A 14,610-nucleotide genomic window follows, 5' to 3' on the forward strand; every position below is an offset into this window, starting at 1 on the left:
ATTATCAGTACCCTTTAATCACTTCTTTATCAAACTATATGAACCCATCGTTTATTTTATGATTTCTAGACTTGACTGACATTTTATAAAGCATTTTTAAAGATACTAATAATGCCACATTGCCTTCCATAATTTCCTATCCCACCCTTTATAAATGAAATCATGATATTGAAAAGCATTTGAATATATGGTATATTTTTGTATATGAATGTAATATGTCCATATGTGTATGTGTTATTCTTAACTGCTTTATTTAACTAAATTTTAGGAATAACAGTAAGAAAGTAGGGTAAAAGTGTTTAAAAATGTGTTTTCTTCCTTATAAAGATGGCAGACAACATCAAAAAGTTATCTCAAGAAAAGAAGCTTGATGCTGAGCTACCTTTACCACCTCCCCCTGAATCAGTACATCATTATGTTACAGTAACTGGGGCACAGGATCAAAGCTCCCTGCCTCCACCACCACCAAAAGAGTCATTTTCTAAGTTCTATGAGCAGCGGCAAGTCAATGAGCTAAAAAGACTTTATCGCCATATGCATCCAGAGTTGAGGAAAAATTTAGAACATGCTGTGACTCAAGACATTAATGAGTTATTAAGCACAGATGAGCCTAACCAAGCAACCTCAGTCAATCTGGATGCAGTGTTGCCAGGGGAGGTGCAATCCATGCGTTGGATCTTTGAAAACTGGAATCTGGATACTATCGGAGAACATCAACATAGTCGGAAATTGACTGAAGAAGAGACTGTACTTGGAGGAAATGTCAGAAATACATCTCAGATGTTTCAGAGTCAGACATGTGTAGATGGTAACATGTCCTCTCCTGCCATGCTTGGGAAGAATCAAAGAATAGGTGATGTGAAGACAGCCTTATGGCTGTTTGAAACCCAGCCACTTGATTCATTAAACAAAATCTATTCTGAAGACACCGAAGTTCAAGAGGCGGTGTTAAAAGACCCAGTGGAAAAGGGTGATGTGAAGGGCACCAAAATACTTTTCGAGACACAATCTCTAGATGAAGTAGGCCGCTGCAACTCTGTAGAAGAACACAGTATACTTCAGCTCAAATCTGAAATACAAGAGATGAAGGGAGATGTGAACAAAACTATTAAACTGTTCCAGACTGAGCCTCTCTGTGCAATCAGAGACAAAACAGGAAATATTCATGAAATTAAATCCATTTGTAGAGAAGAAACACAGAGCAACAATGTAAACACAGCAAGATGGTTGTTTGAAACTCAGCCTTTAGACACTATTCACAAGGATACTTCCAAAGTTCAGGTTATAAGAGGGATTTCTCTGGAGGAGATTGCTAAGGGGGGAGTGAATGCAACTAAGTGGGTATTTGAAACTCAATCCTTGGACACAATAAAAGAGCACATAGAAGAAGGAGTATTCCAGGCATCTGTAGACACAATCCAAGAAGGAGATGTCTCAAAGCAATTCAATGTATTTGAAAAGCAATATCTGGACTCCATAAATGACAGTAAAATTTCAACCATAGAAGAAATAGTTGCTGGTGATGTGAAGTCCACACTATGGCTTTTTGAAACACAACCAATGGAGACACTCACAGGAAGCATGGAAGTTGGCCAGCTAAAAAAAGTTGAACTATCAAATGAAGAAAAGGGAGATGTCAAACAAAGGAAACACGTGTTTGAAACTTGTTCACTGGACAAAATTTCCCAAAAAGAAGAAGAATCTAGTTGGCAGACTGAAACAGACACAAAAGATATTGTTAAAGGGGAAGTGAAATCATTTAAAAATCTCTTTGAAACACTTCCCCTGGATAGCATTAAATCCAATAAGAGTGTTCATGTTTCTAGCCAGGAAGACATAAAAGTAGGAAATGTGAAGGCAACTCAGGCACTTTTTGAAAACATACCACTGTATGCTATTGAGGACAGTCTGGGAAATTATCATGAAGTCACATCTGTCAGTCGGGAGCAAATAGTTAATGGTGATGTTAAAAATTACAAATGGATGTTTGAAACAAAACCATTAGATCAATTTAATGATGGCACCCAAAAGGTTGACATAATTAAAGGTATCACTAAGCAAGAGATTGTGTCTGGAGATGTGGGAACAGCCCGATGGCTCTTTGAAACCCAGCCTGTTGATGTCTTTTCAAAAGATGCACACAGTGCACATCAGGAAGAAGTGTTACAGAAAGGTGATGTGAAGAAATGCAGATGGCTGTTTGAAACCCAGCCCATTGATAGATTATATGATAAATCAGAGAAACCAGAAAAGGAAGCTTTAATACAGGGTGATGTTAAATCCTACACTTGGATGTTTGAAACTCAACCATTAGATTCCATCAAAGACTCTGGAGAATGTTACATAAATGTGAGCAGTGCTTCTCAGAGTGATTTAGAAGGTGTCAATGTGAAAACAACCAAACATTTGTTTGAGACTGAACCTTTAGAAAGTATTTCCTCTTCCAGGGAGTTCCCAAAAATGATCCGATATGCAAGTCGTGTTGAAATCCAATCAGGTGAAGTCTCTAGGGTGAAGGAGATCTTTGAATCAATGCCAAATGAACAAGTTCCTTTACTAAAAACAGATATTCCTACAGAAGAAAACATACAAGCTGGTGCTGTAAACAAATTCACTTGGCTTTTCGAAAACTGCCCAATGGATTCTATAAAAAACAACAAAAATGGTTTTCAAGAGCTACCCCCTGAAAATGATATCCAAAGTGGTGATGTTGGAGGTAAAAAATTCATCTTTGAAACCTATTTATTAGATCAGATCCATCAAGAGTTTGATGAGAAGGAGATTAGCAAAGTGCAAGAAACTCTCACCACTCAAGGAGATGTAAAATCCTGTACCATGCTTTTCGAAACAAAGCCACTGTATGCTATACAAGACAAAAGTGGTGAATACCATGAGGTGACATCAGTAAAAAAAGAAGAGATCCAGAAAGGAGATGTGAGAGGTGCAAAATGGCTGTTTGAAACCAAACCTCTTGACAAAATCAATAAAGATGAGGAAGTATTTGTCATCAGAGCTGTCACACAAGAAGATATTGAGAAGGGCTGTGTTAAGGCTGCGCGGTGGAGATTTGAAACAGAACCACTTGATACCATTACTGATATTACAAAACATGTTGTGAGAACAATTGATGACATTCAAAAGGGTGATGTTCAATTAAATAAACAGCTTTTTGAAACAGAACAAGTTAGCCAGAAGAAGTATGTACGGCTGGTTAGTGTTAGTGATGTTCAGAAAGGAGACGTTAGAACTTCTACATGGCTCTTTGAAAACCAACCCATTGATAGCCTGAAAGGGGAGGACCAAGAACATCAGGGGATAATAAAAGTGCAAAGAGAAGATAGCCAAAAGGGCGATGTCAAGAGATGCACTTGGTTATTTGAATCTCAACCACTAGATAGTCTAAAAGATATAGAAAGTCCAGATACTCTTCACACCACAGAAGTTATTCCAAAAGCGAATGTAAAAAGCACCACATGGCTATTTGAAAGTACACCTCTTGACAAAATTGACTTGAAACATTCAACTAGTATTGAACAAAGAGAAATAAACATAAAAGAAACCCTTGATGCATTTGTCTCCTTCAAAATTATTCAGAATAAAGGAATTGTCATAGAAAATATCCACGGTGGAAATGTTAAAATGGTTAAATATCAGCTATCAACACAAACTAATGTTGATATCCAAAAGGAAGAAACCGTTGGTGGAAACCTTCAAAGAATACTTTTACAGTTACTCCACAGAACTGATGTTGAACCCCATGGGATCCTGGTTGAAGAGAGTGATAGAAGACATCTACAAATGATCAAGTTAAACCTGTTAAAGACAGTTCAATTGAAAGAAGAAGACAAAGAGTCTGTCAGGGATGATGTAGCAAAAGCCCTCAAGATATTGCTGAATGAAGATGACTCTCACAAAACTGGCATTATAATGGAAGAGTCAGAAAGAGACTCTGTAAAAATTATAATTTACTCAGTTTCATCACATTGTAAATTTAATGAGGCTGGTGAGGTTGTTACTAAAGGGGATGTTAAATCCACTATTGACTCTCTCATCGCTTGTAGCCAGGACAGCCAACCAAAACTCTCAGTCACACGTGAACAAAATGAGAAAGGAAATGTTCAATTATACACAAGCTGCATTGAGAAAGGTGATCTTGGGTACCTAAAAAGTCTTCAAGCTGAGTCAGAAATAGATGCTCTTGTACTAAATGAAGAGAACCCTGTTCATCAAGAAACTGCCACTGAGCAACATAGCACAGCAATACAAAAAGACAACCAAAGCACTAGAAGTTCAGAGTGTGTATATATTACATCCCCCCCTGTATTCCACCCTGTACAGCCTCAGCAACAGTTGAAAAAATGCATAACTTTGGATACAGCTGAAGCTAACAACCAAAAAGCTACAACAGGGTGCAAAGTAGAGAAACAAGACATCACTCTGAATAATGAAAGACAAATCAGCTCTGCACTGCAGAAATCTGCAGTCAGCAAACACACAACTGAAGAAAAGACCCAGTCTACATCACTTAAAGAGCGTTGTGTTGGGGGTTTTACCTCCAATACAGTAAAAGACACTTGTAGAGATAACAGTGATCTTCAAGCTGCATTGTCGGATCTACGTCAAATCACAGCTGAAGCTAAAAGTATTCAAAAACAAGTTCAATGCAAAATCCAGAAAACCAACCAAGAAGTTGAATGTACAAAACAGGATGTACTGGAGAACACTGCACAACCTATTCAAGCAACATTACACCAAGAATGTGCATCTGCAAAGCATACCATAACTAAAGCTCAAGAAACACGGACATCTTATGCAAGTCTTCAGAAATCTACCACCTCCACAAAAAAGGTCAGTGATTCTGAAAAGGAGGAGAATGAGGCTGCTCAGGGGAGTAGGGAGGTTTCTTTAGCAGGAACTAACAGTATTAAAGATAACGCTGAGTCACCCAAACAAGCAAAAAACTATTTAAATCCCTTTATTGATGATGAATATAAAACACAATTAGAGCAAGAGGAAAAAGACCAAGATATTGTCAGAGGAGATGTAAAGGCAGCAATCAGAGCATTACAGAATGCTTCAACAGAACAAAGAGTAATAGAAAAGGAAGAAGTTGTAAAAGGTAATTTAACATCTGCCCTTAAGTCCCTCCAAAAGTCTAATGTTAATGTATCAAAGGGTGACTTTAAAGCAGCTATGATATACAGAAATGCAGGTCAGTCTTATGCTGCTAGCAAAAGAAAGGATAATGATCAGCAGATTGAAAATGAAGCTCTCATTAAGTCGGTACACCCATCTGACAATGACTCTCCTCCTTCTTCAGCTACTGTAACTGGACAAGAGAAGTACCAACCACCCAACACAAGTGATCCTGATGCAACAAAAGATGACTCTGAAAAGATGACTGATTCTGTTCTGAAGTTTGCAGATCCCATTAACCAAAAGGCAAGTGAAAATACATCTGACAAGAATGCGAACACTAAACATACATGTCAGTCAACACAAAGAAAAAAGCCAGTGCCACCACCAAAGCCAAAACATCTTCTCCCTGGGAAATGTCCCCCACCTCGTCACCGAGCTAAGACCCCCATGACTTCAACACCAGCTTCATCTCCACCACCTACTACTCCAACTGATAACTGTTGTTCCACAATTTTAATAGACAATGAGTCTGAACAGGCCCATGCTTATTCTGATGGTCCATCTAAATTCTCTAAATCTGAAAAAGACATGCTTATCAATAGTATAAACATGACATACAATGAGAAAAACACCAGTGCAACCAAAAGCCAAATCTTTGAGGATGAATTTACATTAATGACAAAAACTCAAAATACTGCACCAGTCAGTGAAGTAAAAGCTTGTGCAGCACAACCAGAACAGGGAGAACCCATTTTAGAAGATAAATCCATAATCTACCAGCCTTTAGAAAATAAAGGTAATGTACTAGACAAGACAAATATTACATTAACTAAAACAAGTGATAGTTGTAATCACAGTGATAACAAAGGGGTTGTAATGAGGGTAAAGAAAAGAAAAGAAACAGAAGATGAAAAGCGCAAGCGATTATCTATTCATATGGATGAAATTATGAAGGATAATGTCAAAGCAGCAACGGACATTTTTGAAAACTTGAGAAAGCAAGACGAACTTGAGAACATTTTAAAAAAAGTAGAAGAACTGGAAGAAGAGGCCAGTAATGTAGATATAAAGTCGGTGAGGGGTTTATTTGAGACTGTTCCAGAATGGATCGCAACCAGTAAAGAAAAAGCAACCCCACATCTAAAGCAGCAGGAAGGGCACAAAAATGAAAGCTTTGAGATGCTAAAAGATGATACAGAAAGTGTTTCGTCAGTGGAACTTGCCTTTGAGGATCTTGAAAAGGCAAGTGCTGAAATAAAGTATTTAAAAGAACAGACATTTGCAAGGCTTCTAGATATTGAGGAAACAGTTAGGAAGGCCCTATATTCTGTTTCAAATTTAAAATCAGAGTCTGATATTGCAAGTCTTTCAAGTCTTTTCCGGGAATCTCTTCAAGCTCCATCAAATACATCTAACAATATTAGAAAAATTAGCATTGTTTCCAGTAAGTCAAAACCAGAGAGAACAACACAATCGTTTGGACAAAAATATGCATATACTTTGAACAATCAAGAAGTAATGGAAAATAAGAAAAAAGAGCTGGAGGTGAATGCTATTCCAAGTCGTCTGTCTCCTACATCTCCTTCATTTATTAGCATAGAATCTACAGCCAGAAAGTCAACACAACAAAATGGAAGCTGTTCATCCTCAACAATTAATTCAAACAAGAATGGTCAAGATTGCGTAGATCCCTTTGTCCAGTGGAGTAGTGATAATGTTCAATGTTCCTCAGCTGGCCTTCTTGGTATTCCAGCAGTTAATGAGCCTAATAACACACCATCGAGTCCTGGCTCTCAACGACAAAAAAGTGTTCTAGAGTTGAAGACTGGACCTGAAGGCCCTAAAGTAATTGGAACGACAATAGTGACAGAAAAATATGAACAATCTGATCATTTTGGCAACAAAATTATAAAGTCTAAAACATCTACAACAGTAACTAAACAATCTGACACTCAGAGTTCTTCCACGTATGAAGTTGTAACGGCTGCTCCCCGGTTTGAGGTGACTGCCTCCCCTCTTCTTAGAAGACATGCAATGCCAATAGCAGAAAATTCCAACAGTAATGGAAATGAGACGGGTGTTGTGTTTGTTACTTTTTCCAACTCAATACCAGCCAAAAAATAATATTTTACTGGAAAGCCAAAGAACACATTCTAATTGTATACTAGACTGCTCTAGCCATGTTATACAAGAATGCAATAGATTGTAATACCTGATAAATGTTAACTGAAGATTCCTGCTAATAGGATTATGCTCATGTTTGACAGCCAAAGTCTTTATTAGTGAAAAACAGTGAAAATGTCCAAATTCTGACTCCAACCTTTTAAAACTTTAAGTTATTTTTTTGTCAGTTTTTTTAAACAGTGTTAGTACTTTCACCAGATAAAGCCGACACTCTGAGCAAATGTTCTATGCCAAACGTTTCAATAGGAAAATATTTTGCTGTTCAATCAGCAGTATTTAATACTATGCATACCATTTTCTTACAAGACAAAGGCCCAATTATTGTAGGTTAGAACAACTCTTCTACATAAATTAGGTCAGCAATTTATTTTCCTTGTTTATTTTCTGCTTTCTCCAGATTCAGTATTGCTGTAGCAAAATATATTATCACTGATACATGTGTTTTTTTCAATAGGGAGATGCTGTATCTGTATAGCTATATCACTATATGGATAAGAAAAACCCACATTGAATAAAACATTAAATATTGAAAACGGCTTTGAAAATAAAAGTATATCTAAAGCCCAACCCTTTTTTTTTCATTTTGGATAAGTAGGCTAGGGTTAAAAACACAGTCAGACATTTTTTTTTGAAATAATCAAAGATGTAGTACTGACATAATCATGCAAGAAACATAGGTAATGAGTATGTTATACATGAAAAGTTATTAACCAGCATCAGTGTTAACTACAACATGCTGGAATGAAACACAGAGAAACTGCAAATACGTGGTGGCTCAAAAAACAAGATCTCAATATAGGTAGCAGTCAGGCAGTCGGAATTACAAAATAAGGGAGAAGTAAAGAGATGGTTTAGGAAGAAATAAAAGGCCAGGAAAGAGGGAATAAGCAGAAAAGCAGAGAGGTGATTGTCTAGCCCCACCTACAAGCCAAACAGACTAAAATCCCTTCCGCCTGGGAGAAAATGTGTGAACCACAGGTACCCCACGGCTGAATATTTTTGCCTCGCCTCCACTTTCTCATGTAGCATTGTTTGTGTGATACAAGATTTGGCTATGGAAAGAGTAGGGGTTTTCCACGCTCTGCCAACTGTTTGTTTGGCAGGTGTGAGGACATGATTTTTTTTGCCATTTTTTTTTTCATCTCTGTCTCATTATAGAAATTTTCCTTCACTTCATGTCCTGTAGACTTAAAAAGAAATCAGAGGATATCTTTCCAGTGATCTTTTCAGTGAGGCAAATCCCCTCTTAGACAGTTGCCATGGGAACCAATGTCCCAAATAAAAGATTTACCCTCTATTACTGTTCTGGTGGCAACCTTCGGTCCCCATGACATTGGCAATCAGGACAATTAGAGAAGGAAAATCTCCCTAAGGGGACACACACAGCAATAAAAAAGTGACAGTGGTTTTAATCCCTCCCCATTCTATCCAAATCCTAAAATGAGTTTTGCCTTTAAATAGAAGAAGAATTAACATTTGCATTAATTTAGAGACAAATTAGTTAATGTTTAAAATAAAAACTTTTAAGAAGCCATTCAAGATCCACTCTGATAAAAAAAAATAAAAAGATTGAAGTCTGGTTGTTAGGGGCAGCTACCTCTTTACCCTAATAATTAAATAAAGAAAGTAAAAACAATTGAAAGGATAGTCTGAAATGATTATTTGGACTAAAAATACTAATCTAAAAAAATCTCAGTGGATCTATAAGGACCACCCTGAACATACAAAATATTATCTTAATTTAGACAACAGACTTTCCTTCTCAGTCTTATGACTTTAACTGAACTGACATATGAAATGCTGTGATGGAAAATCACAATTTATTCAACTTATCTATACCAGCTCATGGTATAGAACCCCCCCCCCCCCCACCTTTCACACTTGCCTAATATTGTGAGATTCCCATTTAATGGTAAATACATATTTAAGCATGTTATAGTCCTAATTTTTCATCTTTTCTTTCTATTATACTTTTTATGCTTTTCTTAACATACAAATGTTTTAGGGTATTTAAATATTCCAGAATAATTTATTATTTATCATGCCAAAGCAATGTTTTTATAGAGTTTTATGACTTAAAATGTTACATTTATAGAAAATACATTTGTATAGTTACTTTTCTCAAGAAATTGTTTTGTATTTCTCATGCACTACTGTCTGTGACAATCTTTTTGTTTTTACTGTTGCATAATAAAAATACATATTTGCATTAACTATGGATTTTTGCTCTTAGTAAAGTCTCCACTACATCATTGTATGCATCCTGCTGAATACTGAATTTCAGGAAAATGGGGGATCAGGTCATATCAGCCAAAAGATTTTAGTTAATGATTGGGTAGAATAAGAAGACCTGCAGAAATGAAGTAAACTGCCAGAAAATCCTAATATATGATTATGGTGAATAATTTGAGTCCTGCGGTTGTGTAGATTAGAATGTAGGAAGCACACATCTGGGGTGAAAAAAATATATTTAAAAAGTAAAAAAGACTAGACTTAGAATGAAAACAAGTATTTTCCACTGAATTGGACTCAATATCTAATAGTGATGATCTTTTTCCAGCGCAGTTCATTAAAAAGAGCAAGCCATACTAACCTGAAAGATACTGTTAATGTATTTTTCTTTTTTGCAAATTCTGTATTTATTTACATTTCAGAGTGGATTACATCACATGGCTCAAGTATAAGTATAGCACAATGATTCTCGAGAACGTACAGAATTATAGCATATATGGGCTACACATCAATGTAATTAAGAGGTTGGTAGTGCTTAGCAAACTCTCTGACAAGATCAGAACCAATGCAGGTGTCTCAAAATATAATGATGGCCCAATAGGCCGACTTATATTGGACAGGTATATTATAGAAGTACAATACCTCAAAAGTGTGATTCAGATTTTAAAATAATGAAAGGGGCACCTAATAAGTTAAACCTAAATGAAGAAAAAGGGAAGAAAAAAAAGGGGGGGTGTAGTAAAAAGGAGATAAGAGGAGAGAAATAAAGAATTAAAAAAAGATGGTATAATAAATAGGGATGGGCTCAGGCATGTTCAGGATCATAGTCCCAACCCACCTGAGCAATTCCGCCAGGAAGCCATCATTGCACACCACCAATCATAGTCATGCTAGTCAAAGAGTGTGTATGGGCAAGTGCGAGCCGGTAAATGCCTTACTGCCTATGATTGGGGGTGTGCAGTGTGGGCTTCCTAGCGGGATTGCTCAGGTGGGTTGGGACTATGATCCAAACATGCCTGAGCCCATCCCTAATAATAGATAGTAACAGAGGGACATGAGAGCAAGAGGGAGAGGAGAAGGGAGCAGGAAAGAGGGTTTAAAAGGTGAGGAGAAGGGAGGGGAGGGGAGGGAAAGACCTCTATAGGTTGATTACGTAGCTCAATCTAAAAGTAAAAAACAACATCTCTGTCCAAAGACAAAGCATTAGACTTACCTTCCCTGCCACCCAATCTTCCAATCTTCACTTTCTTCAGGTTGTGGTGGCAGTAGAATCCACTTTATTCAGCACATTTAGGGGAGTGATAGATGCAAGTTCCCCATCAAGTACTGTGTCTTCTTTCCATAGTTCCTGCATTACTACTGCATGTTGTAGTTGCATAGGGGCTGGTGGAAGCAACCACAGCACTCCACCCAAGTGCATCAGATGACAGTATTGCTTTAAAGTAGAAAGTTGACCAATTTAAAGTATGTGTTTATTGTAGGGAGTCACAGGGATTGAAAGTGAGGAAAAAATCTCTCTAATATGTTTAAATCCTTTGGTTAACTCTTTCCCACTCCAACCAAAAGTAAAACAATATGGTTAATGTTAGGCTGTAATAAAATACTTCTTTTGACCTTTTTTCATCATTTGTTGCATCACATGCTGCTGATCTCCCACAATCTCTTCGCAGCCAATTCCAGTATACATGCAGTCCAGCAATGGCTGCATGACATTTCTCAGGGGAGTTTCATGATGATGGTAATAGTAGACCATGCCTGTGCAATGTAATTCACTCACTGTGATATCATGTGACAGAGAGACAAAGCAAAAGAACAGTGAAAATACAAGGGGAGAGCCTTGTCACACTATAACATGACATGCTTTAATAAACATATGTGTGTAGCGCACCCCCTTAGGCGCAACAAGTAAAATAGGATTACCCACCCTGCACAGCCAGACACACTGAATTTCCAGAGACATTCAGACATTCAGAGTCAGAGAACAGTCCACTACTTTTTTTTTGTTTTTGTTTTATTGAGGGATTAGAACTTGGATAAAGATTGGTAATTATGGGATGCCCATTTAAATTTAAACAACTTCTGGGACTTCTCCTATATACAGTCTATATACACTTCTCACTTCCTCTAGCACACTTTTTTGCAGAACTCCACTGGCACACTGTTTGTGGATCTGACAAAAAACACTCAGTCAGATTTAGAGCAACAGCCCATTACAGGCAGGAACCTGAGGCCCCTTGGTGCGTAGCAAAAAGTCAGTGTCAAGCATACATCTCTGGGGCTACTGATCCCAGCACCACCTCTTTAGGCACTGCCAGCCTGCCTGGCTGCAGTTGCCTCTTTCCAGGGGAGGACTGGGCCAGGGGTCAGGGGGGCAATTGCCCCCCCCCCCCCGGCCACTCTGATGTCCTGTAAAAAGGCTGCACTGCTTCTGCCACAGACATGCTTAAAGGATTCCTGGGGAATAGAAGTAAAAAGTCCCCACCACTGACATAGTGAGTGCGGGTTGAAGACAAGGACAGAGTGCAGGCCTCCCCCCCCCCCAGCATGGATGGTGTAAACTGTGTCTGAGCAGAGGACAGTTCCATGCCTCAATGGAGACTCCCCTCCCCTGGCCAGCCCCAACCGAGCTGTCCCAGCTCCCCCCAACTGCCCCCTGCTGGCCAGGTTAGGAACCTGGATTCAGCCAGTGAGTAGAGAGTACCTGGAGCAGGGCTTTCGCCTGAAATGGGGGTCAGGAGGAGGACAGGAAGAGGGAGATTGGAAGGGGGGCCAAGTTGCTGCACCATGGGCCTCTGGTTTGTACTTGCCCCCTGGCCCAAAAGTTGCCATTCTGCCCCTGCCTCTTTCACTAGCCCTCCTGGCTAACTTCTCCAGCATAGTCCTCAAAGACTGACACTCACCAGCCCACCCGGCTGAATTCTCAAGAGATCTTTCGGACTTGCTGACCTGCTCCTGCTGTCCTCTCACTTGCTCCTGTGCCTCCAGGAAATGATTCTTCCATGTGTTGTAGAGGGTCCCTTCAGCACCTGAGTCTCAGGCCTGAGGTAACCCCCCCCCCCAGACCAGGGGGTGCCTTGCGAGGGCTTCTGACAGCCTCCTTAGCACTCCATCTTCATCTTCCACTGACTGCCCCTGCTGGCATGACTCATGCCTATTTATGAGATGCCTAACCCCTTCCAGCCCTTTTTGACTGGGGATTGGTCAAGGACCTCATAAATATGCCAAGCAGCTCCTCCTAGCTTCCACCCACCACCTCTGGATGCTTCTCCATGGTTCCAGAAAGCAGGGGGAGGCACTAGAGAAGCTAAGTCATCCAGCCTCCCTGAGTCATTCAACCCTGACTCAGATTCAACCCAGGCCTGGCTCTCAGCCAGACAAATTTTCCTACAGTACCAAACCTATATACAGTACATCTAGCACACTAGAGGGTGCTACATGTGAGGTTTTAGAGATTTGATTTACTCATACCTAATGGAGCAGTGATTGACCCACAAGATCCTGTAGTGATACCTGTAAAGTTATATGGACCTCCACATACTTGTAACCCTTATTTTTTTAAAATAACAAACATGTCATACTTACCTGCTCTGAGCAGCCCCAATACTCCCCTTCTCGCTCCCCCCTGCTGAGTGTCCACCATAACAAGCCACTCGCTATAGGACACTTATGCGGGTTCGCTTGCAAGCCATGCTCCGTGTGTCCAATGTCACACAGAGTGCATCTCGCCCCAGCCCCCCCCACACCCTTCTCATTTGCTGGGATTGACAGCAATGGGAGCTAACGGCTCCCGCTGCTGTCTCTAAATCTATGAGTGCTGAGTTGAGATCCAGCTCAGGTAAGTATAAGTGGATGCATTAGAGTAAAAAATAAAAACCTTCAACCTTTAGAACCACTTTAAAGCGGAGTTCCACAAAAAAGTGGAGGTTCTGCTTTAAGGACTCCTGACCCCCCGACATACCACATTTGGCATGTAATTTTTGTTTGGGGAGGAGCAGGTACCTAGTTTAGACAAGAACCTGCTCTCACTCCCGCCTGAGCCGCCCAGGTTCTCCTCTCCCCCTGCCTCCCTCCCTGCAATCTTCTGGGACACGTCACAGGTCCCAGAGGATTGCCTGGCCATTCAGGACAATCAGCATGACTCGCGCGTGCGCAGTGCGCACCCAGCTGTGAAGCCACCAGCTGTCGCAGCCCGGTGGCCACGCTAGTGATACGGGTGTCGGGGAGAGCTGAGGGAGAGAACCAAGACTTTGGGCAGCTGCATCGCTGGATCATGGGACAGGTGAGCGTGTGTTTAATGAAGGTCAGCAGCTACACTTTTTGTAGCTGCTGACCTTTAATTAGGGATTGACCGATTATCGGCAAAGCTGATATATCGAGGGCCGATATGGACTTTCCCCGATATATCAGAATCGGCTTTTGATTTACCGATATTGCCGATATTTCGGGAAAGTGCATGTACCGGGGTGATGCCTGCAGCTAGAGGCATCACCCCAGTACCGGTGTCCATAGCCGACAGTCGGCTGTCTTGTAATGACAACCCATGCGGCTGAGAAGCCGCTCAGCTGTCATTCCAAGGAGCTGGAGGGGACATCGCCCCACCGGGAGATCCGGGCATCCTACCTTCACCGCCACCGTCTGACCGGGTCTCCATCTGCACCACCGCCGTCTGACCGAGTCTCCATTTCTTTGAATTCGGCGCTGCCGAGTACGCGGAAGTGATGTCATGTCATGACATCTCTTCCGGGTACTGGCGGCGCCAAATTCAAAATCTTACAGCATTCAAAACAGCCAAATTTGGTGTTTTCAATGCTTTAAGTTCAGAGGAGGGGTTTGGGGTCTTTTAGACCCCCAGATCCCTCCACCACAGTACCTGTAGACATTTAAAAAAATATATATATATATATCGGCAGATATCGGCCGATACCGATATCCGATGACCAAAATATCAGTATCGGTGGTAAAAAAACAATATCGGTCGATCGCTACTTTTAATAAACACAGAAACCAGTGGAACTCTGCTTTAAGCGTATGAAAAGACAAACATTTTAGGATTAT

At 40.2% G+C, this 14,610-nt stretch overlaps 1 protein-coding gene across 2 annotated transcripts in view; it reads left to right on the forward strand.

The window, feature by feature from the left end:
- The window catches only part of XIRP1 (xin actin binding repeat containing 1), a 31,035-nt gene extending 23,129 nt beyond the window's left edge, over window positions 1-7,906 (forward strand). For both annotated transcript variants that reach the window (XM_082258370.1, XM_082258371.1), the window contains exon 3: window positions 328-7,906. In XM_082258370.1, the coding sequence (XP_082114496.1) occupies window positions 328-7,263 (6,936 nt within the window). In that variant the 3' untranslated portion in view covers window positions 7,264-7,906. The remainder of the gene's footprint in view (window positions 1-327) is intronic.
- The last annotated feature ends 6,704 nt before the right edge of the window (window positions 7,907-14,610 follow it).

This window comes from Pelophylax lessonae (genome assembly GCF_965119305.1).
Source record: "Pelophylax lessonae genome assembly, chromosome: 5".
Lineage (NCBI taxonomy): Eukaryota > Metazoa > Chordata > Amphibia > Anura > Ranidae > Pelophylax > Pelophylax lessonae.